General features: G+C 47.2%; 2 protein-coding genes across 4 annotated transcripts in view; both read right to left on the bottom strand.

The window, feature by feature from the left end:
* The window catches only part of C3H3orf52 (chromosome 3 C3orf52 homolog), a 410,314-nt gene that overhangs the window by 106,268 nt on the left and 276,395 nt on the right, over positions 1-27,651 (bottom strand). The gene's annotated exons all lie outside the window — the stretch shown is intronic.
* Positions 1,266-27,463, bottom strand: LOC143817479 (uncharacterized). The gene is made up of 4 exons (XM_077298920.1): positions 27,033-27,463; positions 26,154-26,299; positions 4,213-4,399; positions 1,266-3,486 (listed from the first exon to the last, which is right to left on the bottom strand). The coding sequence occupies exons 1-4, from the start codon at positions 27,461-27,463 to the stop codon at positions 2,433-2,435; spliced, it is 1,818 nt and encodes a 605-aa protein (XP_077155035.1). The 3' UTR covers positions 1,266-2,432.

Below are 27,651 nucleotides of genomic sequence, written 5' to 3'. Positions count from 1 at the left end.
CCTATTTAAAACTACATAGAGCCTATTTTTATTTATGTTAGGCTTAGTAAGCCTGTCTGCGGTCCCTCCTTGCAATCCTCCTCCACTGACCACACCAATGCTGCCTGTGTACCCCTGCGAGATAAATCTAAGTGCCTTGAGCCTATTTTTATTTATTTTAGGCCTAGTAAGCCTGTCTGCGGTCCCTCCTTGCAATCCTCCTCCACTGACCACACCAATGCTGCCTGTTTACCCCTGCGAGATAACTCTAAGTGCCTTGAGCCTATTTTTATTTATTTTAGGCCTAGTAAGCCTGTCTGCGGTCCCTCCTTGCAATCCTCCTCCACTGACCACACCAATGCTGCCTGTGTACCCATGTAACCTATTTAAAACTGCATAGAGCCTATTTTTATTTATTTTAGGCCTAGTAAGCCTGTCTGCGGTCCCTCCTTGCAATCCTCCTCCACTGACCACACCAATGCTGCCTGTGTACCCCTGCGAGATAACTCTAAGTGCCTTGAGACAATTTTTATTTATTTTAGGCTTAGTAAGCCTGTCTGCTGTCCCTCCTTGCAATCCTCCTCCACTGACCACACCAATGCTGCTTGTGTACCCATGCGAGATAACTCTAAGTGCCTTGAGCCTATTTTTATTTATCTTAGGCCTAGTAAGCCTGTCTGCGGTCCCTCCTTGCAATCCTCCTCCACTGACCACACCAATGCTGCCTGTGTACCCCTGCGAGATAACTCTAAGTGCCTTGAGCCTATTTTTATTTATTTTAGGCCTAGTAAGCCTGTCTGCGGTCCCTCCTTGCAATCCTCCTCCACTGACCACACCAATGCTGCCTGTGTACCCATGTAACCTATTTAAAACTGCATAGAGCCTATTTTTATTTATTTTAGGCTTAGTAAGCCTGTCTGCGGTCCCTCCTTGCAATCCTCCTCCACTGACCACACCAATGCTGCCTGTGTACCCCTGCGAGATAACTCTAAGTGCCTTGAGCCTATTTTTATTTATTTTAGGCCTAGAAAGCCTGTCTGCGGTCCCTCCTTGCAATCCTCCTCCACTGTCCACACCAATGCTGCCTGTGTACCCATGAAACCTATTTAAAACTGCATAGAGCCTATTTTTATTTATTTTAGGCTTAGTAAGCCTGTCTGCGGTCCCTCCTTGCAATCCTCCTCCACTGACCACACCAATGCTGCCTGTGTACCCCTGCGAGATAACTCTAAGTGCCTTGAGCCTATTTTTATTTATTTTAGGCCTAGTAAGCCAGTCTGCGGTCCCTCCTTACAATCCTCCTCCACTGACCACACCAATGCTGCCTATGTACCCATGTAATCTATTTAAAACTGCATAGAGCCTATTTTTATTTATTTTAGGCCTAGTAAGCCTGTCTGCGGTCCCTCCTTGCAATCCTCCTCCACTGACCACACCAATGCTGCCGTTGTACCCCTGCGAGATAACTCTAAGTGCCTTGAGCCTATTTTTATTTATTTTAGGCCTAGTAAGCCTGTCTGCGGTCCCTCCTTGCAATCCTCCTCCACTGACCACATCAATGCTGCCTGTGTACCCCTGCGAGATAATTCTAAGTGCCTTGAGCTTATTTTTATTTATTTTAGGCCTAGTAAGCCTGTCTGCAGTCCCTCCTTGCAATCCTCCTCCACTGACCACACCAATGCTGCCTATGTACCCATGTAATCTATTTAAAACTGCATAGAGTCTATTTTTATTTATTTTAGGCCTAGTAAGCCTGTCTGCGGTCCCTCCTTGCAATCCTCCTCCACTGTCCACACCAATGCTGCCTGTGTACCCATGAAACCTATTTAAAACTGCATAGAGCCTATTTTTATTTATTTTAGGCTTAGTAAGCCTGTCTGCGGTCCCTCCTTGCAATCCTCCTCCACTGACCACACCAATGCTGCCTGTGTACCCCTGCGAGATAACTCTAAGTGCCTTGAGCCTATTTTTATTTATTTTAGGCCTAGTAAGCCAGTCTGCGGTCCCTCCTTACAATCCTCCTCCACTGACCACACCAATGCTGCCTATGTACCCATGTAATCTATTTAAAACTGCATAGAGCCTATTTTTATTTATTTTAGGCCTAGTAAGCCTGTCTGCGGTCCCTCCTTGCAATCCTCCTCCACTGACCACACCAATGCTGCCGTTGTACCCCTGCAAGATAACTCTAAGTGCCTTGAGCCTATTTTTATTTATTTTAGGCCTAGTAAGCCTGTCTGCGGTCCCTCCTTGCAATCCTCCTCCACTGACCACACCAATGCTGCCTGTGTACCCCTGCGAGATAACTCTAAGTGCCTTGAGCCTATTTTTATTTATTTTAGGCCTAGTAAGCCTGTCTGCAGTCCCTCCTTGCAATCCTCCTCCACTGACCACACCAATGCTGCCTATGTACCCATGTAATCTATTTAAAACTGCATAGAGTCTATTTTTATTTATTTTAGGCCTAGTAAGCCTGTCTGCGGTCCCTCCTTGCAATCCTCCTCCACTGACCACACCAATGCTGCCTGTGTACCCCTGCAAGATAACTCTAAGTGCCTTGAGCCTATTTTTTTTATTTTAGGCCTAGTAAGCCTGTCTGCGGTCCCTCGTTGCAATCCTCCTCCACTGACCACACCAATGCTGCCTGTGTACCCCTGCGAGATAACTCTAAGTGCCTTGAGCCTATTTTTATTTATTTTAGGCCTAGTAAGCCTGTCAGCGGTCCCTCCTTGCAATCCTCCTCCACTGATCACACCTATGCTGCCTGTGTACCCATGTAACCTATTTAAAAATGCATAGAGCCTATTTTTATTTATTTTAGGCCTAGTAAGCCTGTCTGCGGTCCCTCCTTGCAATCCTCCTCCACTGACCACACCAATGCTGCCTGTGTACCCCTGCGAGATAACTCTAAGTGCCTTGAGCCTATTCCTATTTTTATTTATTTTAGGCCTAGTAAGCCTGTCTGCAGTCCCTCCTTGCAATCCTCCTCCACTGACCACACCAATGCTGCCTGTGTACCCATGTAACCTATTTAAAACTGCATAGAGCCTATTTTTATTTATTTTAGGCCTAGTAAGCCTGTCTGCGGTCCCTCCTTGCAATCCTCCTCCACTGATCACACCAATGCTGCCTGTGTACCCATGTAACCTATTTAAAACTGCATAGAGCCTATTTTTATTTATTTTAGGCCTAGTAAGCCTGTCTGCGGTCCCTCCTTGCAATCCTCCTCCACTGACTACACCAATGCTGCCTGTGCACCCCTGCGAGATAACTCTAAGTGCCTTGAGCCTATTTTTATTTATTTTAGGCCTAGTAAGCCTGTCTGCGGTCCCTCCTTGCAATCCTCCTCCACTGACCACACCAATGCTGCCTGTGTACCCCTGCGAGATAACTCTAAGTGCCTTGAGCCTATTTTTATTTATTTTAGGCCTAGTAAGCCTGTCTGCAGTCCCTCCTTGCAATCCTCCTCCACTGACCACACCAATGCTGCCTGTGTACCCATGTAACCTATTTAAAACTGCATAGAGCCTATTTTTATTTATTTTAGGCCTAGTAAGCCTGTCTGCGGTCCCTCCTTGCAATCCTCCTCCACTGACCACACCAATGCTGCCTGTGTACCCCTGCGAGATAACTCTAAGTGCCTTGAGCCTATTTTTATTTATTTTAGGCCTAGTAAGCCTGTCTGCGGTCCCTCCTTGCAATCCTCCTACACTGACCACACCAATGCTGCCTGCTTACCCCTGCGAGATAACTCTAAGTGCCTTGAGCCTATTTTTATTTATTTTAGGCCTAGTAAGCCTGTCTGCAGTCCCTCCTTGCAATCCTCCTCCACTGACCACACCAATGCTGCCTGTGTACCCATGTAACCTATTTAAAAATGCATAGAGCCTATTTTTATTTATTTTAGGCCTAGTAAGCCTGTCTGCGGTCCCTCCTTGCAATCCTCCTCCACTGACCACACCAATGCTGCCTGTGTACCCCTGCGAGATAACTCTAAGTGCCTTGAGCCTATTCCTATTTTTATTTATTTTAGGCCTAGTAAGCCTGTCTGCAGTCCCTCCTTGCAATCCTCCTTCACTGACCACACCAATGCTGCCTATGTACCCATGTAATCTATTTAAAACTGCATAGAGTCTATTTTTATTTATTTTAGGCCTAGTAAGCCTGTCTGCGGTCCCTCCTTGCAATCCTCCTCCACTGTCCACACCAATGCTGCCTGTGTACCCATGAAACCTATTTAAAACTGCATAGAGCCTATTTTTATTTATTTTAGGCTTAGTAAGCCTGTCTGCGGTCCCTCCTTGCAATCCTCCTCCACTGACCACACCAATGCTGCCTGTGTACCCCTGCGAGATAACTCTAAGTGCCTTGAGCCTATTTTTATTTATTTTAGGCCTAGTAAGCCAGTCTGCGGTCCCTCCTTACAATCCTCCTCCACTGACCACACCAATGCTGCCTATGTACCCATGTAATCTATTTAAAACTGCATAGAGCCTATTTTTATTTATTTTAGGCCTAGTAAGCCTGTCTGCGGTCCCTCCTTGCAATCCTCCTCCACTGACCACACCAATGCTGCCGTTGTACCCCTGCAAGATAACTCTAAGTGCCTTGAGCCTATTTTTATTTATTTTAGGCCTAGTAAGCCTGTCTGCGGTCCCTCCTTGCAATCCTCCTCCACTGACCACACCAATGCTGCCTGTGTACCCCTGCGAGATAACTCTAAGTGCCTTGAGCCTATTTTTATTTATTTTAGGCCTAGTAAGCCTGTCTGCAGTCCCTCCTTGCAATCCTCCTCCACTGACCACACCAATGCTGCCTATGTACCCATGTAATCTATTTAAAACTGCATAGAGTCTATTTTTATTTATTTTAGGCCTAGTAAGCCTGTCTGCGGTCCCTCCTTGCAATCCTCCTCCACTGACCACACCAATGCTGCCTGTGTACCCCTGCAAGATAACTCTAAGTGCCTTGAGCCTATTTTTTTTATTTTAGGCCTAGTAAGCCTGTCTGCGGTCCCTCGTTGCAATCCTCCTCCACTGACCACACCAATGCTGCCTGTGTACCCCTGCGAGATAACTCTAAGTGCCTTGAGCCTATTTTTATTTATTTTAGGCCTAGTAAGCCTGTCAGCGGTCCCTCCTTGCAATCCTCCTCCACTGATCACACCTATGCTGCCTGTGTACCCATGTAACCTATTTAAAAATGCATAGAGCCTATTTTTATTTATTTTAGGCCTAGTAAGCCTGTCTGCGGTCCCTCCTTGCAATCCTCCTCCACTGACCACACCAATGCTGCCTGTGTACCCCTGCGAGATAACTCTAAGTGCCTTGAGCCTATTCCTATTTTTATTTATTTTAGGCCTAGTAAGCCTGTCTGCAGTCCCTCCTTGCAATCCTCCTCCACTGACCACACCAATGCTGCCTGTGTACCCATGTAACCTATTTAAAACTGCATAGAGCCTATTTTTATTTATTTTAGGCCTAGTAAGCCTGTCTGCGGTCCCTCCTTGCAATCCTCCTCCACTGATCACACCAATGCTGCCTGTGTACCCATGTAACCTATTTAAAACTGCATAGAGCCTATTTTTATTTATTTTAGGCCTAGTAAGCCTGTCTGCGGTCCCTCCTTGCAATCCTCCTCCACTGACTACACCAATGCTGCCTGTGCACCCCTGCGAGATAACTCTAAGTGCCTTGAGCCTATTTTTATTTATTTTAGGCCTAGTAAGCCTGTCTGCGGTCCCTCCTTGCAATCCTCCTCCACTGACCACACCAATGCTGCCTGTGTACCCCTGCGAGATAACTCTAAGTGCCTTGAGCCTATTTTTATTTATTTTAGGCCTAGTAAGCCTGTCTGCAGTCCCTCCTTGCAATCCTCCTCCACTGACCACACCAATGCTGCCTGTGTACCCATGTAACCTATTTAAAACTGCATAGAGCCTATTTTTATTTATTTTAGGCCTAGTAAGCCTGTCTGCGGTCCCTCCTTGCAATCCTCCTCCACTGACCACACCAATGCTGCCTGTGTACCCCTGCGAGATAACTCTAAGTGCCTTGAGCCTATTTTTATTTATTTTAGGCCTAGTAAGCCTGTCTGCGGTCCCTCCTTGCAATCCTCCTACACTGACCACACCAATGCTGCCTGCTTACCCCTGCGAGATAACTCTAAGTGCCTTGAGCCTATTTTTATTTATTTTAGGCCTAGTAAGCCTGTCTGCAGTCCCTCCTTGCAATCCTCCTCCACTGACCACACCAATGCTGCCTGTGTACCCATGTAACCTATTTAAAACTGCATAGGGCCTATTTTTAATTATTTTAGGCCTAGTAAGCCTGTCTGCGGTCCCTCCTTGCAATCCTCCTCCACTGATCACACCAATGCTGCCTGTGTACCCATGTAACCTATTTAAAACTGCATAGAGCCTATTTTTATTTATTTTAGGCCTAGTAAGCCTGTCTGCGGTCCCTCCTTGCAATCCTCCTCCACTGACCACACCAATGCTGCCTGTGCACCCCTGCGAGATAACTCTAAGTGCCTTGAGCCTATTTTTATTTATTTTAGGCCTAGTAAGCCTGTCTGCGGTCCCTCCTTGCAATCCTCCTCCACTGACCACACCAATGCTGCCTGTGTACCCCTGCGAGATAACTCTAAGTGCCTTGAGCCTATTTTTATTTATTTTAGGCCTAGTAAGCCTGTCTGCAGTCCCTCCTTGCAATCCTCCTCCACTGACGACACCAATGCTGCCTGTGTACCCATGTAACCTATTTAAAACTGCATAGAGCCTATTTTTATTTATTTTAGGCCTAGTAAGCCTGTCTGCGGTCCCTCCTTGCAATCCTCCTCCACTGACCACACCAATGCTGCCTGTGTACCCCTGCAAGATAACTCTAAGTGCCTTGAGCCTATTTTTATTTATTTTAGGCCTAGTAAACCTGTCTGCGGTCCCTCCTTGCAATCCTCCTCCACTGACCACACCAATGCTGCCTGTGTACCCATGTAACCTATTTAAAACTGCATGGAGCCTATTTTTATTTATTTTAGGCTTAGTAAGCCTGTCTGCGGTCCCTCCTTGCAATCCTCCTCCACTGACCACACCAATGCTGCCTGTGTACCCCTGCGAGATAACTCTAAGTGCCTTGAGCCTATTTTTATTTATTTTAGGCCTAGTAAGCCTGTCTGCGGTCCATCCTTACAATCCTCCTCCACTGACCACACCAATGCTGCCTGTGTTCCCCTGCGAGATAACTCTAAGTGCCTTGAGCCTATTTTTATTTATTTTAGGCCTAGTAAGCCTGTCTGCGGTCCCTCCTTGCAATCCTCCTCCACTGACCACACCAATGCTGCCTGTGTACCCATGTAACCTATTTAAAACTGCATAGAGCCTATTTTTATTTATTTTAGGCTTAGTAAGCCTGTCTGCGGTCCCTCCTTGCAATCCTCCTCCACTGACCACACCAATGCTGCCTGTGTATCCCTGCGAGATAACTCTAAGTGCCTTGAGCCTATTTTTATTTATTTTAAGCCTAGTAAGCCTGTCTGCGGTCCCTCCTTGCAATCCTCCTCCACTGACCACACCAATGCTGCCTGTGTACCCATGTAACCTATTTAAAACTGCATAGAGCCTATTTTTATTTATTTTAGGCCTAGTAAGCCTGTCTGCGGTCCCTCCTTGCAATCCTCCTCCACTGACCACACCAATGCTGCCTGTGTACCCCTGCGAGATAACTCTAAGTGCCTTGAGCCTATTTTTATTTATTTTAGGCCTAGTAAACCTGTTTGCGGTCCCTCCTTGCAATCCTCCTCCACTGACCACACCAATGCTGCCTGTGTACCCCTGCGAGATAACTCTAAGTGCCTTGAGCCTATTTTTATTTATTTTAGGCCTAGTAAGCCTGTCTGCGGTCCCTCCTTGCAATCCTCCTCCACTGACCACACCAATGCTGCCTGTGTACCCATGTAACCTATTTAAAACTGCATAGAGCCTATTTTTATTTATTTTAGGCTTAGTAAGCCTGTCTGCGTTCCCTCCTTGCAATCCTCCTCCACTGACCACACCAATGCTGCCTGTGTACCCCTGTGAGATAACTCTAAGTGCCTTGAGCCTATTTTTATTTATTTTAGGCCTAGTAAGCCTGTCTGCGGTCCCTCCTTGCAATCCTCCTCCACTGACCACACCAATGCTGCCTGTGTACCCATGTAACCTATTTAAAACTGCATAGAGCCTATTTTTATTTATTTTAGGCCTAGTAAGCCTGTCTGCGGTCCCTCCTTGCAATCCTCCTCCACTGACCACACCAATGCTGCCTGTGTACCCCTGCGAGATAACTCTAAGTGCCTTGAGCCTATTTTTATTTATTTTAGGCCTAGTAAACCTGTCTGCGGTCCCTCCTTGCAATCCTCCTCCACTGACCACACCAATGCTGCCTGTGTACCCCTGCGAGATAACTCTAAGTGCCTTGAGCCTATTTTTATTTATTTTAGGCCTAGTAAGCCTGTCTGCGGTCCCTCTTTGCAATCCTCCTCCACTGACCACACCAATGCTGCCTGTGTACACATGTAACCTATTTTAAAGTGCATAGAGCCTATTTTTTTATTTTATTTAATATTAATAAAACCATGATGGACTACGCTGTACCACGCTACAAGCTACCCAGTTGACACTTCTTTTGCGAGAAAAGCCATCACAACCCTCCACCGTAAAAGACCGCATTGTCCATTCACTCTGGCAATCTGTGAGTACAAAGGTGCACCTGACAACAGACGCATGGACCTGTAGGCATGGCCACGGAAGGTTACGTGTCCATTATGGCGCAATGGGTTAATGTGGTGGATGCATGGTCCACAGGGGACAGCCTACTAAGTCTGTCTGCAGTCCCTAATTCAAATTGTCCTCAATTCAGGTTTTTGGGCTTTTTTAAAAAATAGGAAACTGCATTTGGGCTTCGTCCGGGGGACGAAGCATTTCAGTGCGAAACGCGCGTCGGGAGTTGGTGGGCATCCAGCAGCGCTTCCTTTGGTAACTATACCGTTATATCTTGTATATGTACTTTTTGCACTATGTTACTTATGTATCAACATATGATCACTGGCACAATGATTAGCTTTATGATTTGGTTATAATCTGATTCATGATACTATCATGTTGGAAGTTTCTGCTTGGCTAGCCCCCCTTGTTCCTGTGTTTTAGGAGTATACCCTCATTGTAATTACTGGTATGTGTTTTGTGTTATTTAATAAAATTGAATTTATCTATTATTAGCCTTGTGTGAAGTTGATACATTCGGTGTCTCCACTGTATAAAGCTGAGCTTCAACCTTCTGGCTTTCATTAAGTGTTTGTTGGTAAAAATTGGTGGTTGGGGCCTACTAACGGTGTCTGCCGCTCTTGGGTGTTCTCCTCCTCCTGGGTGTTCTCCTCCTCCTGGGTGTTCTCCTCCAGGTTTCCTTGTCTGAGCTTCAACCTTCTGGCTCTCATTAAGTATTTGTTGGTAAAAATTGGTGGTTGGGGCCTACTAACGGTGTTGGCACTCCCTGGTGTTGTCCTCCACTGTATAAAGCTGAGCTTCAATCTTCTGGCTCTCATTAAGTATTTGTTGGTAAAAATTGGTGGTTGGGGCCTACTAACGGTGTCTGCCGCTCCCTGGTGTTGTCCTCCACTGTATAAAGCTGAGCTTCAACCTTCTGGCTCTCATTAAGTATTTGTTGGTAAAAATTGGTGGTTGGGGCCTACTAACGGTGTGTGCCGCTCCCTGGTGTTGTCCTCCACTGTATAAAGCTGAGCTTCAACCTTCTGGCTCTCATTAAGTATTTGTTGGTAAATATTGGTGGTTGGGGCCTACTAATGGTGTCTGCCGCTCCTGGGTGTTCTCCTCCTCCTGGGTGTTCTCCTCCTCCTGGGTGTTCTCCTCCAGGTTTCCTTGTCTGAGCTTCAACCTTCTGGCTCTCATTAAGTATTTGTTGGTAAAAATTGGTGGTTGGGGCCTACTAACGGTGTGTGCCGCTCCATGGTGTTGTCCTCCACTGTATAAAGCTGAGCTTCAATCTTAAGGCTCTCGTTAAGTAGTTGTTTTTAAAATGTGTGGTTGGGCCCTTAAAACGGTGTCTGACGCTACTGGGTTTTCTCCTGTTTTGTTGTCCCGACCTTCAATGTTCAGGCTTTCGGCTTACATTTTAAATAATTAAACTGCAGTTGGCCTACTACTTTAGTTGGGCCTAGTAACGGTGTGTGCTGCACCTTGGTGTTGTCCTGTGTTATTTTTCTGACCTTTAATCTTCAGGCTTTCGGCCTTCATTTGTAATATTAAACTGCATAGGGCCTACTAGTGTGGTTCGGCCCCACTAATGGTGTCTGCCGCTCCTGGGTTTTCTACTCCACTGAACTAAGCAATGCCACCTGGTTAGTCCTGTTACCAATTTTGAACTGCATTTTACCCACTTTATTATTTGGGCCTATATCAGTGTTTCCTCCTCATCCTGCCCATTGCCCAGCCAGTGCTAGATGAGTTTTGTGGTACTTTGACCCAGACCACTACATTCCCCTTGCACGCTACACAGCCACAATCTGACCCTGCTGAAAGTCAGGTTCCCCTTCCCGCATACTATACCACCTTACACAGGGACAAAGAGGAAGGTGCAGATGAAAGTGCAGGTTTCTTCAACAGGTAGGGGGCATACTCGTTGGCGACGTCACAGGCACAGAGCCCCTCAGAGTACGCAAAAGTGTCGCTGCCGGTGGGAGGTGCCCCCGCCGTGCAAACACACCGCCGTACTTTGAGGGGCCCTGTGCCAGTGCCAATGTGAACGAGTGGGCCTCCCTGCTTGCTCAGGATCACAGCACTTGCAAAGTTGAAATACTGACCTCTCACTGCTCCACCACCGTGACATAGTCCACATTTCCTGAGCCCACTAAAACCTTGAACCAGCCCTACCCCCCACAACTTTTGCCAAATGACCCCCAATTTCCAATGCCCAACAATTATTATAAAGTTAATTAAGATTGACAAGCTTCAGAAACAAGAATGGATGTTTTTGGTATTAAAATGGGCACTGTAGGTGTTTTCCTGGCCTCCACTCACTGCCGACTATGCTTCCCCATTGACTTGCATTGGGTTTCATGTTTCGGTCGATCCCTGACTTACCCTAGTTACGGTTATTACCGACTATAAGAATTTGCTTTATTTGGAGTCTGCCAAGCGTCTGTCCCCCAGGCAGGCTCGCTGGGCATTGTTTTTCACGCGGTTCAACTTTGTTGTCACTTACAGACCTGGTTCTAAAAACACTAAGGCGGATGCTTTGTCCAGGTGTTTTCTGGGGGGAGAGCCTCGGGAAGATCCAGTACCCATCCTCCAAAAGGGTGTTGTGGTTTCGGCTCTCACTACCAAGGTTGAGGCTGAGATTGCCGAGGCTCAGGAGGAGGTACCATCTGAGCTTCCCGTCAACAAAACGTTTGTACCGCTTCATCTCCGCTTAAAGGTTTTGGCGGAGCATCATGATGCTGTCCTGGCTGGCCATCCAGGGTTTAGGGGTACCTTGGAGTTGGTGTCACGTCAAGTTTTGGTGGCCGAAGATCCGACAGGACGTGGTCTCATACGTGTCGGCTTGCACCACGTGCGCTAGGACTAAGACCCGCTCCTGTCCTGTTGGCACACTACTTCCTCTCGAGGTACCTAGTAAGCCATGGACGGAAATCTCCATGGATTTTATCACTGACTTGCCCTCCTCAGCTGGGAACACGGTCATCTTGGTGATTGTTGATCGGTTCTCAAAAATGTCGCACTTTGTGTCTTTGCCTTCGTTGCCTAACGCTAAGACTCTGGCTCAGATATTTGTGCAGGAAGTGGTCAGACTTCATGGGGTTCCATCTGACATCATTTCTGATAGGGTGTCTCAGTTTGTGGCAAAATTTTGGAAAGCATTTTGCTCACGGCTGGGGATCAAGTTGTCTCATTCTTTGGCATTTCATCCTCAGTCAAATGGTCAGACCGAGCGTATGAACCAAAATTTGGAACAGTACTTATGCTGCTTTGTTTCGGATAACCAGGAGGAGTGGTCGACGTTCCTTCCTTTGGCTGAGTCTGCCATCAATAATCACCGCCAGGAGTCATCTGGGGAGTCTCTGTTTTTTTGTGTTTATGGGCTTCATCCTCAATTTTGTACTTTGAGTCAGGGGGGCTCTTCCGGCGTCCCGGAGGAAGACCAGTTAGAAGCACAATTGTCATCAGTTTGGAGGAGATTTAAACAGCGCCTGTTGAGTGTGGGTGCCAGGTACAAACGTGTGGCTGACAGTAGGCGTGTGCCAGGTTTGGACCTGAGTGTGGATGACTGGGTGTGGTTATCCACAAAAAATATACAGTAAGACTCAAGATACCATCCCTTAAATTGGGTCCACGGTTTATTGGTCCATTTAGGGTCACCGCCGTCATTAACCCAATAGCGTACCGATTGGAGCTTCCTACGGTGTATAAGATACACAACGTGTTCCACAGGGCACTTTTAAAGAAGGTGGTGGGTTCCGTGGACGCGGCGCCTATGCCACCTCCAGTCTTGGTGGATGGTAATTTGGAATTTGAAGTCTCCAAGGTGGTTGACTCTCATGTAGTGCGCCGCACTTTACAGTACTTGGTACACTGGCGTGGTTATGGGCCTGAGGAGAGGTCCTGGGTACCAGCCTCGGACGTTCATGTGGATCAGCTGGTCAGGTTTTTTCACCGCTGCCATCCGGACAAGCCAGGTCCTATAAGCCGTGAGGGCCCTGGGGTCCCTCGTAGAAGGCGGGGTACTGTCATGTTGGATGCTGTTCAGACCAGGTCGTTCGACAGACAGCGGTAATTCCGCTTTTGACCACTATGCGCTCATTGGCGTCGGCTAGGTTTTATCTAGATGGTCCGGGGTTAATTTACCTGCTGCTCGGATTGGAAGCTGGGCCATGCCCACTGGCTTTAAATAGTTCTCCTGAACATTGGGCATCGCCGATTATAGCTTCTGTCTTGTGCGTGGTTATCTCGGTCTGGAGTGGTGAGCTAGTAGTTGGAGTATCGTTGCTGGTGGTGTATTTCCCTTTGTCTTATTTGCTCCTTCCTATATTTGTATTTGTTTTGCCCTTTGCATTTATAGTGTATTCCTGAGTGACTGCGGCGTGGTGCTTATTTTTCCATTATCCTTGTCTGTGCTAACTGAGGGTATTGGATTGTGGACTCTTCACTGGGTGGTGGGTTGTGGTTTCAGCCTAGGGTTGAAACAGGAGATAGGGCGAGGGTGGAGGCTCAGACATGCACACCGTTAGTGTAAACTCTGAGAGAGGGTCAGTCAGGGTTTCCCTAGTCTGAGGGAAATCGCAGGGGCCCGGGTTATTAGCTCTTTCCTGCCTAGGTCTCCTGTGACACTGCCATGCCGCTCAGGTCACCCCCACTTTCCACACTTATAGAAACATACAGGCCATTAACACTCAGAAACTTATGAAGAACTTGTAGTTCTCATTGGCCCCTATCTCCTCCATTAAATGTCCTGATTCTGTACTGAAGCACTACAATGACACCCTGCAAAGTGCCCTGGATGAAATTGCACTTCCTATAAATAGAACGACTCGGCACAGACGGCGACAACCGAGCACCGAACGCCTGTGGAGAAAATCTAATCTACTCGAAGATTTCATCTATTGTAAGTTCATGCTTAAAACATACAACTCTTCCCTTTCACCTCTCCAAACAAACCTATTTTAACACCCTTATCACCTAACTGTCCAATAACCCTAAACGTCTCTTTGACACTTTCATTCCCTACTAAACCCAAAAGTGCAGGCCCCAACCACGGATCTCCGTGCTGACGATCTGGCCAATTACTTCAAAGAAAAAATTGACCACATCCGACAGGAAATTATCTCCCAATCCCTTCATAGCATGCACTGTCCTCACTCCCCCATTGCATCTAGTTCATTCTCTGACTTTGAAACAGTTGCAGAAGAAGTAATCAGGCTCCTCGCATCTTCTTGCCCGAACACTTGCACCAGTGACCCCATTCCATCACATCTCCTCCTGTCCCTTTCCCCACTGTCTCATTTAAGAATGCCATCATACATCCATTACTTAAAAAAAATCCCTCAACCAAAACTGTGCCGCTAATTATAGACCTGTCTCTAATCTTTCCTTCATCTCTAAACTCCTTGAATGCCTTGTCCACTCCCATTTTATCCACTATATCTCAGATAACTCTCTTCTCAACCCTCTTCAATCTGGCTTCCGCTCTCTACAATCTACTGAAACTGCCCTCACTAAAGTCTCTAATGATCTACTAACAGCTAAATCTAACGGTCAGTCCTCCATGCTAATTCTCTTGGATCTCTTCGTAGCATACGATACTGTGGATCTTCAGCACCTCCTCACTATGCTCCGCTCTATCGGCCTCAAGGACACCGTTTTCTCCTGGTTCTCCTCCTATCTGACCTCTCCTTCACTGTATTCTTTGCTGGTTCCTCTTCCTCTCACCCTCCCCTTACTGTTGGGATTCCTCAAAGATCAGTTCTAGCTTCCCCCTCTTCTCTATTTATACCGCCCCATTTGGACAGACAATCAGTAGATTTGGTTTCCAGTACCATCTCTATGCAGATGACACCCAATTATACACTTCTCCTGATTAGTGTTGAGCATTCCGATACCGCAAGTATCGGGTATCGGCCGATACTTGCGGGTATCGGAATTCCGATACCGAGATCCGATACTTTTGTGGTATCGGGTATCGGTATCGAAACAACATTAATGTGTAAAATAAAGAATTAAAATAAAAAATATTGCTATACTCACCTCTCCGATGCAGCCTGGACCTCACCGAGGGAACCGGCAGCGTTCTTTGCTTAAAATGCGCGCGTTTACTTCCTTCCGTGACGTCACGGCTTGTGATTGGTCGCGTGCCGCCCATGTGGCCGCGACGCGACCAATCACAGCAAGCCGTGACGTAATTTTCAGGTCCTCAATGCCTAATTCTAGGCATTCAGGATTTTAAAATTACGTTCCGGCTTGTGATTGGTCGTGTCGCGGTCACATGGGCGACGCGACCAATCACAAGCCGTGACGTCACGGGAAGCAGGAAACGCGCGCATTTTAAAATTACGTCACGGCTTGTGATTGGTTGCGTGCCGCCCATGTCGCCGTGACGCGACCAATCACAGCAAGGCGTGACATAATTTCAGGTCCTGAATGCAGAATTAGGCATACAGGACCTGAAATTATGTCACGGCTTGCTGTGATTGGTCGCGTCGCGGTCACATGGGCGGCACGCAACCAATCACAAGCCGTGACGTAATTTTAAAATGCGCGCGTTTCCTGCCTCCCGTGATGTCACGGCTTGTGATTGGTCGCGTCGCCCATGTGACCGCGATGCGACCAATCACAAGCCGGAACGTAATTTTAAAATCCTGAATGCCTAGAATTAGGCATTGAGGACCTGAAAATTACGTCACGGCTTGCTGTGATTGGTCGCGTCACGGCCACATGGGCGGCACGCGACCAATCACAAGCCGTGACGTCACGGAAGGAAGTAAACGCGCGCATTTTAAGCAAAGAACGCTGCCGGTTCCCTCGGTGAGGTCCAGGCTGCGTCGGAGAGGTGAGTATAGCAATATTTTTTATTTTAATTCTTTATTTTACGCATTAATATGGATCCCAGGGCCTGAAGGAGAGTTTCCTCTCCTTCAGACCCTGGGAACCATCAGGGATACCGTCCGATACTTGAGTCCCATTGACTTGTATTGGTATCGGGTATCGGTATCGGATTAGATCCGATACTTTGCCGGTATCGGCCGATACTTTCCGATACCGATACTTTCAAGTATCGGACGGTATCGCTCAACACTACTCCTGATATCACACCTGCTTTTTTAGAAAACACCAGAGATTGTCTTACTGCTGTCTCTAACATCATGTCCTCCCTCTATCTGAAACTGAACCTGTCAAAAACTGAACTCCTCGTGTTCTCTCCCTCTACTAACCTACCTTTGCCTGACATTGCCATCTCCGTGTGTGGTTCCACCATTACTCCCAAGCAACATGCCCACTGCCTTGAGGTCATACTTGATTATGAGCTATCATTCACCCCACATCTGATCACTGGCTCGCTCTTCTTATCTGCATCTCCAAAACATTTCAAGAATTCGACCTTTTCTTACTTTTGACTCTGCAAAAACTCTTACTGTTTATCTTATTCATTCTCGTCTGGTCTATTGTAACTTTCTACTAATCGACCTTCCCCTTACCAAACTCTCCCCTCTCCAATCTGTCCTGAATGCTGCAGCCAGGATCATATTCCTCATCCATTCGTTACACCGATGCCTCTACCTTGTGCCAGTCATTACACTGGTTACCCATCCACTCCAGAATCCAGTACAAACTTATTACCCTCATCCACAAAGCATTAAAATGGCTCAGCACCACCCTACATCTCCTCCCTGGTCTCAGTCTACCACCCTACCCATGCCCTCCGTTCTGCTAATGACCAGAGGTTAACATCCTCAATAATCAGAACCTCCAACTCCCGTCTCCAAGACTTTTCACGTGCTGCGCCAATTCTTTGGAATGCACTACCCAGGTTAATGCGATTAATCTCCAATCCCCACAGTTTTAAGTGAGCCCTAAAATGCATTTGTTCAGACTGGCCAACCACCTCACTGCATTAATCTAACTATCCCTGGGTGGCCCATTAAAAAAAAACTTAAACCATAATCAGGTTCCTTGCATCATGTTCTCATACACTTTATGCATTTAATAGCCCTCTGTGTCGGTATTGTTACATACTTAGGCTGTTAACTGATTCATGCAGCTTTACATGAACACCCAATATTTACACTATGGCTGGACTGAACAACGAAAGCAATTGTTACCATCCACCTCTCGTGTCTCCCCTTTTTCCTCATAGCTTGTAAGCTTGCAAGCAGGGCCCTCACTCCTCTTGGTATCTGTTTTGAACTGTGATTATTGTTATGCTGTAATGTTTATTGTCTGTACAAATCCCCTCTATAATTGTAAAGCACTGCGGAATATGTTGGCGTTATATAAATAAAATGATTATTATTATTATTGTTGTACCTGAATGATATCATCATTTTCTGCAAGACCTATGAAGACCACTTGAAGCACCTGGCCGAGGTGTTTGAAGCTCTGCCTAACTTTGGCCTGAAAGTAAAGACGTCCAAGAGCCACCTGTTGAAGCACAAAGTGCAGTACCTGGGCCATGTGGTAAGCGCCGAAGTTGTGGCACCAAACCCTGACAAAGTCACCCTGATCAGGGTCTGGCCGAAACCCAGCAACATTCTTGAAGTACGGCAGTTCCTCGGGTTGGTAGGCTACTACCGAAGATTCATCAAGGATTTCACTGAGATAGCCACACCCTTGCAAGACCTGTTAGTAGGCCAATCCAATAAAACCAAGAACAAGTGTCCTACATTTGAATGGAACGATAGGCTTAGAAGGATCCTTCACTCGGTTGAAGTTGGCTCTCATGAGAGATGAGGTACTGGCCTACCCTGACTATGACCAACCATTTGTACTCTACACAGACGCCAGCAATGTGGGATTGGGAACAATATTGTCCCAGGTGCAGAAAGGCAGAGAAAGGGTGATTGCCTATGCCAGCAGGAAGCTTCGTCCCACCGAAAGGAACCCCAACAACTACAGTTCCTTTAAGCTGGAGTTCCTCGCCATAGTCTGGTTGGTAAAAAAGTGATTCAAGTACTACCTGGCATCAGCAAAGTTCACTGTTTTCATGGACAACAATCCACTGACTCACCTGGAGATGGCAAAACTAGGTGCATTGGAGCAGCGATGGATAGCCCGGTTGTCCAAGTGCCATGCGGGGCACAAGAACGCATATGCCGATGCGCTGTCCAGGATGCCCCATTTATAAGAAGTGGGAGAAGATCCAGAATCACTTGAAGAGATTGAGTTACCAGTCTTCCACTGCCCGAGGCAACCCAGTACCCCCATTATGTGAAGAACAAGCGCAATGACAGGTGAGAAGCCATGCTGAACCCATTGCCCCACCATGGATGGGCAGAGACGCAGGATAGCAACCCAGCAGTCCATCTGGTAAAAGAACTGTTAACCCAATCTGATTCATACCCTGGTCCAGATGCTCCACAAGAGACTCAACAGTTGTGGAAGGAGAAGGGCAAATTGTTTATCTACTGTATGAAGGAAAGCTGTATTGGAGGAATATCAACCCACACACTCATGAGCTGGTCTGGCAGGTGGTAGTCCCGAGACAAGATGCACCAATGGTCTTGGAAGCATACCACAATAGAGCAGGACACTTTGGATGGAAGATGGAGGTCCTGCTTTATGGGAGGTTCTACTGGACTGGCATGAGAAGAGCCATTGAAACGTGGTGCCTAGAGTGTGGCCCATGCAACCTGCGCAGAAAGGACTGACAGCCAGAGGGCTCCCCTATAGCCCATAGTCACCAAACAGCCATTTGAACTGGTAGCTTTGGATCATGTGAAGCTAACCCCAAGCCTTTCCGGCTATGTCTATGCTTTGACCATAGTGGACCATTACTCAAGATTCCTGGTAGTTGTGCCTGTTAAGGACCAAACAGCAAAGACGGCAGCCAAGGTGTTCCAATGCTTACCCTGAAAAGGTACTCACTGATCAAGGCCCAGCCTTTGAAGCAAAGTGTTCCAGGAGTTATGTAACCTGTATGGATGCAAGAAGATCAGAACAATGCCATACCACCCACAGACAAATGCCATGTGTGAGAAGATGAACCAGGTGGTAATTGAGATACTGAAGACCTTGCCCTTGGAAGAGAGAAACCTGTGGCCAGAGAAGATGCCAGACTTGGTAGATCTCTACAATCATATCCCGGTGAATTCCACCTACTCACTCCAGCCTACCTAATGAGAGGAAGACCTAGCAAATTATCTGTTGACCTTGATATGGGAGTCCTACCACCAGAAACAACATCACCTGATGTAGAATGGGATACGGAGCTGCAGCAGAAATACCGCCAAGTACAAGAATGCGTGGAAAGAAGTCTGTCCCAATCAAGACAGAAGCAGGAAAAAAAACATAATCACTATAATTGCACCCCTGCAGTTCCCTTATCACCAGGTAAACAAGTTCTAAAGAAGAAAAGAAGAATGCACAAACTCGATGATCAGTGGGAGGCAGAACCATACACCATCTTACAGTCAAACTTTGATAACACCAAGGTGTGTCTCATAAGCAAAGATGAAGGAGAAACCTCGACTGCGGTATCAAGAGATCATCTTAAGGTATGCCCTGACCAACTGAAAGGCAAAGAGAAAGACCAAGATAGCCCTCACACACAGAAGAGGAGGAAAAGTGAATCTATACCTTTATTGTGCAAATTGCCTCTTCAGAGAAAAATAGGACTTAAACTCTATAGCGCCACCTGTTGGAAGAAGTGATCCTACAAGTCACAATCAACCCTTTAACGAGTCGTGCAATATGACTTAGGATAAAAGCCAAATCAGTATCTCAGTTCGCAGACATGGTGTTTTGGGCTGTTGGCCCTCGTCAGTGCGAAGCATGAGAACTGATTTGGCCAGGTGAGAGGCTCTGGACTGGGGTCTAAGGGGTAATGTTCCTCCTTGTGGAGAGTGGCATACCAGCTCTGGCTTGTCAAGGTAAGGAGGCTTATTCGCCTTTATTGGAGATTTTCCCCAGTCATAGACTCAAGTAAATCAAGCCATAGCGGTGCCTGTTTTGACCTTTCTCCAGATGGAAATACCAGAAAGAGAAGTGACTCGAAATCAATCTGAACCAGAAGAGATTTTACACCAGCGGGCTCAAGCAGCAGATGTCACACCAGCAGTGGAGCAGGAAAATCCACCCCCTGCTATCGGTGAATCTGTCATGCCCACAGTAAGCAGAACTACTCGTATAAAATCAGGAATATCTGTGCTATGTAGAGTCACCATTAGCATAGCCATAAGAGAGTGCACTACACCAGTGGTAGCAAGAATAGTGAATCTTGTTAGGTCACTATCAATCCCTGTACTGCGTAGATCTACCCATAGTACCAGAGGTCAGATATCAGCCCGTTACAGAGAATAAGACACAAGATGTCAATAATCGTTGTTACCTGATTTAAAAATAGTTGTTTATGCTTATTGAAGGTTTAAAATGGCAGCAAGGTAATGGACGGTGAATTACCTAAAATCTTTCCTTGTAAATAGTTGGCACCTCCTAAGGTGCATCTATTGGTTTTACCACGCCCTGGCAGCGTAAGTAGAACCCTGTTTGCCTCAAAAGACCAGATATATCTTTGGCGTGGCCAAAGAGTGGTCTAGATATTTACACCTTGCAGTCCACCCAACACCTACGTTGGGGGCTTAGAACGGGTCCCCCACATCATTATAGTTGGTGCACAAGGACACCTTGGTACTAAAATGTTTGTACTTTTGTAAATACTGTCATGTAACGTTCAAAAAAAGAACCTCCCATAACGGGAAGAAAAAGTTTTGTACCTGTTTTACCTGTTGAAATGAATTTTGAAAAATGTTTGCGTAATCCAACCTGTTATTGTTTTTGTTTCTTTTCCCAGTCTGGAAGTACTGGGGGAATGTGGCACCCCAGGAGTCTGGGTACCAGAGTCATGTTGCCTTCCTCTCAGGGAGGGTGCTGCCATGCCTGGAAACGAGGAGAATCTGACACGTTCTGACTCCAGGCCAGAAGGAAGAGCTCTAGACCCGGTTTCAGGGGAACTCCCCTACATATGTTCTGGCTTGGGGGAGGACAGAGTTCAGTCTGTAGAGCATGTATAGGAGAAAGGAGCACAGGAGAAGTGAGGAGCTGGAGGGGAGCTGCGACTGGGCTCCCTCCACGCTGAAGCACCCAGAGCCCGGAGTCACAGTAAATACAGACACATGTAAAAAGGCTCGTGCTGCCTGCCATGCGGGTACTGTCCTAGGACACAAAGAGAGAGGACCTCGTGAGAAGCCATTGACAGCAAGGGATGCACCTAACAGCGCAGCAAGGAAGGCTCCTAATCCCACCTGGCTAAGGGGATCACTAATTGTTTCCAGGCTGCCTGGACCTCACCATCACCTGTTACCGGTACGATGGACTGTGGCTTTTCACCACAAGTAAACAGGTAAAGAGATTGCAATCTTGTATCCTCTGATTCTTTCTGGCACAACACCATCTTTGCCTATTACAGCCCTGGGGACCCAGCTTCACCTGTGGGAAGCCATACCATCCTTGCTGCAGTGCGATCAGCAAATTCTTCCCTCCAAAATCCAAATGCCCCCTCCCTTCTGAGCCCTAGTGTGCCTAAACAACATTTAGCACCCACATGCTTGGCATTTCTGTAGCGATGAAAGCCCGCCTAACTTACGGGTGCATGCCTCCAGAAGCACAAGCTAGGCATAATGTATTGGTCACTGCAGCGTGCTGGTCACTACAATGGCAGTTTACAATTTCCACTCAGCAACATCCACTGCTGCATGTTTCTGGAAAACACCTATGGAGTTGAAATCATCACTAGGGTTGAGCGAAACGGATCGGACAAATTCAAAAATCGCCGACTTTTGGCAAAGTTGGGTTTCATGAAACCCGACCCGATCCTAGTGTGGGATCGGCCATGCGGTCAGCGATCTTCGCTCCAAAGTCGCGTTTCATATGACCCGTTCAGTGACATTTCTCAGCCAATGAAGGAGGATGCAGAGTGTGGGCAGTGTGATGACATAGGTTTCGGTCCCCACCATCTTAGAGAAGGGCATGACAGTGATTGGCTTGCTTTCTGCGGCGTCACAGGGTATATAAAAGGGCGTGCACGGTGACCGCCATCTTACTTCTGCCGATCTTAGCATAGGGAGAGATTGCTGCAGCTTCGTCAGAAGAAGGGATATAGTTAGGGAGGGAAGATTAACCCCCAAACTGCTTGTGCTGTAGCGATTTCCACTGTCCAACACCACCTTTTTTGCAGGGACAGTGGAGGCTATTTTTTTGTGCATCAGCTCTGTAGCTTATTAGGCTGCCTTATAAGGCTCCCTGATAGCTGCATTGCTGTTTGCACGCTGCTGTGCAAACCAACTGCTTTTTTAAAAGCAAAAATCCCATTGCTCCTTTCTGCAGTTATCTTGTTTATTTGTCCACACTTTTGTGTGCAGCAGTCCTTTTTGTTGCTGCCATACTTGTCCTGAGATCATTGTAAGGAGATTGAAATTGTACTACAGTCCTTGGATTTTTTCAGATATCTTCCAGCCACTTTCTGCCTCTTACATTGTGTTGTGTTACACACTGGGCCTGAGTTGTGGTGCTGTCTAGTGTTGAGCATTCCGATACTGCAAGTATCGGGTATCGGCCGATACTTGCTGTATCGGAATTCCGATACCGAGATCCGATATTTTTGTGATATCGGGTATCGGTATCGAAACAACATTAATGTAAAAATGTGTAAAAGAGAGAATTAAAATAAAAAATATTGCTATACTCACCTCTCCGACGCAGCCTGCACCTTACCGAGGGAAGCGGCAGCGTTCTTTGTTTAAAATTCGCGCTTTTCTTTCCTTTACGTGAGTCCCGGCTTGTGATTGGTTGCGTGCCGCCCATGTGACCGGGACGCAACCAATCACAGCAAGCCGTGACGTAATTTCAGGTCCTTCAGGATTTTAAAATTACGTTCCGGCGTTGTGATTGGTTGCGTCGCAGTCACATGGGCGACACAACCAATCACAGCAAGCCGTGACGTAATTTCAGGTCCTTAAGGATTTTAAAATTACGTCCCGGCTTTGTGATTGGTTGCGTCGCAGTCACATGGGAGACGCAACCAATCACAAGCCGTGACGTCACGGGAGGCTGGACACGCGCGCATTTTAAAATGGGCGCGTGTCCAGCCTCCCGTGACGTCCCGGCTTGTGATTGGTTGCGCCGCGATCAACCAATCACAAGCCGGGAGGCTGGACACGCGCCCATTTTAAAATTTTAAAATGCGCGCGTGTCCAGCCTCCCAGCTTGTGATTGGTTGACCGCGGCGCAACCAATCACAAGCCGGGACGTCACGGGAGGCTGGACACGCGCCCATTTTAAAAAGCGCGCGTGTCCAGCCTCCCGTGACGTCACGGCTTGTGATTGGTTAATGGCGGCCATGTTGCCGGGACGCGGACCAATCACAGCAAGCCGTGACGTAATTTTGTCACGGCTTGCTGTGATTGGTCCGCGTCCCGGCAACATGGCGCCGTGACCAATCATAAGCCGGGACGTCACTGGAGGCTGGACACGCGCGCTTTTTAAAAAGCGCGCGTGTCCAGCCTCCCGTGACGTCACGGCTTGTGATTGGTTAATGGCGGCCATGTTGCCGGGACGCGGACCAATCACAGCAAGCCGTGACGTAATTTCGTCACGGCTTGCTGTGATTGGTCCGCGTCCCGGCAACATGGCCGCCCTGACCAATCACAAGCCGGGACTTCACGTAACCAAGTAAAAGCGCGAATTTTAAACAAACAACACTGCCGGTTCCCTCGCTGAGGTCCAGGCTGCGTCGGAGAGGTGAGTATAGCAATATTTTTTATTTTAATTCTTTCTTTTACACATTAATATGGTTCCCAGGGCCTGAAGGAGAGTTTCCTCTCCTTCAGACCCTGGGAACCATCAGGGATACCGTCCGATACATGAGTCCCATTGACTTGTATTGGTATCGGGTATCGGTATCGGATTGGATCCGATACTTTGCCGGTATCGGCCGATACTTTCCGATACCGATACTTTCAAGTATCGGACGGTATCGCTCAACACTAGTGCTGTCTCCCCCCAAAAAAAGGGAGATTCAAATTGTCACTAAGTGGATATACGTCAGTTCTGATAGTTTGTCGTATATCAGCCAGCCACGTTCTGACACTTACATTGTGTTGTGTTATACACTGGGCCTGAGTTGCGGTGCAGTTTCCCCCCCAAAAAAAGGGTGTATCAAATTGTCACAAAGTGGATATACGTCAGTTCTGTTAGTTTGTCGTATATCAGCCAGCCACGTTCTGCCCCTTACATTGTGTTGTGTTATACAGTGGGCCTGAGTTGTGGTGCAGTCTCCCCCCAAGAAAAGGGAGATTCAAATTGTCACAAAGTGGATATACGTCAATTCTGTTAGTTTGTCGTATATCAGCCAGCCACGTTCTGCCACTTACATTGTGTTGTGTTATACACTGGGCCTGAGTTGCGGTGCAGTCTCCCCCCAAAAAAAGGGTGTATCAAATTGTCACAAAGTGGATATACGTCAGTTCTATTAGTTTGTCGTATATCACCAAGCCACATGACATTGCTATTAGTCGATCCCTAGAGGAAATACATCCCTTTTATACCTTGACATTCAGGTATTTGTTGCCGAATAACCCCACACCAAATAACGACAGACACAGAACTTGGATAATAATTGGCCACTGTAAGGATTCGGAGAAGAATCCAAGAGTGGACCCTCTGGGTCGTGACTCTAGAGCCCCCGGGGACGAGCGGACCAGATGGAACCACCCCCTATACAGGGAGCATTAGGAGCAGGTCCAAGGGGGAATGGAGACACAACAGCTAGAGCCAAAGGGACGACCAAAAAGAGAGAGAGAAACCAGGCATAAGGGAACTGGAGCAGACTAGGGGAGATATATACACCAGGAGACACTGGAGAGAGACACGGGAAACCACGAGGCTGAAAAAGAAACAAAAGGGAAAGAACTGAAGAACCGGACTAAAAACAGGAGAAGATGAAAAACAAAAAACTGGCACAGGACTGGGAATGGGCAGATAAAACGGGAACACTCTGAGGACAGGAACACGGGACCGGCACGGCAGGAACACTGGGTGGACAAAGCTGGAACGCAGAGCAGACACGGCAGGAACAAAGGGCAGACACAGCGGAGACACAGAGTAACAAGCGTAGGGAATAATACAGAGACTAGGGAACCTAGGGCATAGGAACGCTGAAAAAAGACAGAGAACCTACAAAGCAAAGGCGTCTTACCTGGGAAGACGCTGGGAAGAAATACCCGATGGGCGTCGCCATGTTGGGGCGGGACCATCGGGTCACGACCTCCCATGTTGTGAACTCCGTTTTCAGGCTCCCTCTTGTGGTCACAGATGGTATTGTGTGACTTTGGTTTTTTGGCTCCCCCTGGTGGTTTGGTTTATTATCCTGCGGGTCTGCTGGATCAGCTGCCTCGTTATTCACCAGGGAGGCTCCTATTTAGCTCTGCTTCACTTCCACTTGTTGCCGGCTGTCAATGTATTCAGTGCTATTCTGATTACTCCTGATTATCTCGTTTTCTGCCTCTTCAGGATAAGCTAAGTTCTGTTTGAATATTTTTTGCTCCTCTGCCTGCAATATGATTTCTGTGTATGATGAGTCTAGTCCAGCTTGCTAACATGTGATTTCTTTTTGCTGGTAAGCTCTGGGGTACGGAGTTGCTTCCCCCGCACCGTTAGTTGGTGCGGGGGCTCGAGCAATCTCTGCGTGGATATTTTGAATAGGGTTTTTTATTGACCGCACAGTTTCCTTCCTACTTTCTGCTATCTAGTATTAGCGGGCCTCATTTGCTAAATCTGATTTCATCTCTGCATTTGTGCTTTCCCCTTAACTCACCGTTAATATTTGTGGGGGGCTATTCTATATCTTTGGGGTCATTCCACTGAGGCAAGTGAGGACTTACTTTCCCTCCAGGAATAGTCAGTTTCTCAGGCCGTGACGAGACGTCTAGGATTTTTAGGTAACGTTCCACGGCTGCCTATAGTTGTTTGCGGATAGGATCAGGTTGCGGTCAATCTAGTTACCACTTCCCCAGAGCTAGTAGTCTGTTCAGTTACTTAGCTAGTCCGACCTGCGATCCTTGCCACTAGGATCATAACACTCCCAGAAGGCTCAGCGGCGCAGGAGATGAGACCGCGCATGCGCAAAGGAACCAAACGCCACGACCCAGCAAAGGAAGAAGCAGAGCGGTGAGGGACAGAGTCGTGAGTGCGCCGAGGGATAAGAGAAGGCAGGTAAGTATGTGCGGACGTAACAGTACCCCCCTCCTTAGTCCCCCTCTTTTTAATGTTAGAGAGAAATCTTTTCATGATAAGAGGAGCATTGATGTTCTCACGGGGCTCCCAGGACCTCTCCTCAGGACCAAATCCCTCCCAATCAATCAAAAAATAGGTTTTGCCCCAACAACCTTTTTGGCAAGGATATCTTTAACATTAAAGATACCATCAGAAGTTCTGAGTTGAGGAGAGTGAGAGGTAGAAGAGTGAAAACGATTGAACACCGCGGGTTTGAGAAGAGATACATGGAAAGCACTGGGAATACGTAAGGAGGCAGGTAGCTTCAATTTGTAGGAAACATCATTTATGCGACTTAAGAAAGGAAAAGGACCAATATAGCGAGGACCCAGTTTGTAAGAGGGAATTTTAAGCTTAATATAGTGAGAGGAGAGGATTAAGTCTCTGAGCAGACTGAACGTAGGCCAAATTCTTGTGGTCTGTGTAAATGGTGAACGGATGAACAGCTCCGTCAAGGAGATAGCACCACTCCTCTGAAGGTACCTTCACACTCAGCAACTTTACAACGAGAACGACAACGATCCATGACGTTTCAGCGTCCTGGTTAGCGATCTCGTTGTGTTTGACACGCAGCAGCGATCAGGATCATGCTGTGATATCGCTGGTCGGAGCTAGAAGTCCAGAACTTTATTTCGTCATCAGATCGGCATGTATCGTCGTGTTTCTTCTTCTTCTTCTTCTTCTTCCTTCTCTGCTTTACCCTATGTTTACAGTTCTTTCTCAGATGTCTTCGACAAGAAGGAGGCTGAGGGTCTACCTCCAAACCGACCCTATGATTGTCCCATAGATCTCGTGCCTGGGGCTATCCCGCCTAGGGGTAGAATCTACCCTCTCTCTCCTATTGAGACAGCAAAAGCAAAAATATCAGCAATATTAAACATGGAGCTAACGACCTGTGAGAACGATAAGTGCGTCACCGCTACAGCACAGGATCGCTCCTGCATCATTGTGGAACTGCTGTTTGACATCTCTACAGCGACCTAAACAGCGACGCTGCAGCGATCGGCGTCGCTGAGTGTGACGGTACCTTAAGGCTAACTTGATAGCCAATAGTTCTTTATCTCCAATGGAGTAGTTCCGTTCTGGAGCAGAAAAGGCTTTGGAGAAATAACCACAGGTAACTAAATGTCCGGAAGAGGATCTTTGCAAGAGAACTGCTCCTACTCCGACAGATGACATGTAAACTTCAAGGACAAACGGTCTATTCGCATCAGGACGGTGAAGCATAGGAGCTGCAGCGAACCTTTGCTTAAGCGACTGAAAGGCCTCTTCAGCCTCAGAGGTCCAAAGATTGGAGTTGACTCCCTTGCGAACAAGGGCAGAAATAGGCTTAGCAATCGAAGAGAAATGAGGAATAAATTGTCTATAGTAGTTGGCAAAGCCAAGAAAACGTTGGATTGCTTTTATTCCAAGAGGACGAGGCCAGTCAAGGACAGCAGAAACCTTCTCGGGATCCATCTCCAGACCTGACTTCGAGACAATGTATCCAAGGAAGGGCAGAGAGGATTGCTCGAAGACGCATTTCTCAATCTTTGCAAACAGATGATTCTCCCTTAGTCGTTGCAGAACACGGCGGACATCTCATCTATGAGTGGAAAGATCCGGAGAGAAGATGAGAATGTCATCAAGATAAACCACGACACTGG

This window comes from Ranitomeya variabilis, chromosome 3 (assembly GCF_051348905.1).
Source record: "Ranitomeya variabilis isolate aRanVar5 chromosome 3, aRanVar5.hap1, whole genome shotgun sequence".
NCBI lineage: Eukaryota > Metazoa > Chordata > Amphibia > Anura > Dendrobatidae > Ranitomeya > Ranitomeya variabilis.
Note: the sequence above shows the minus strand (reverse complement) of the source record. Positions and strands in the feature narration are given on the sequence as shown.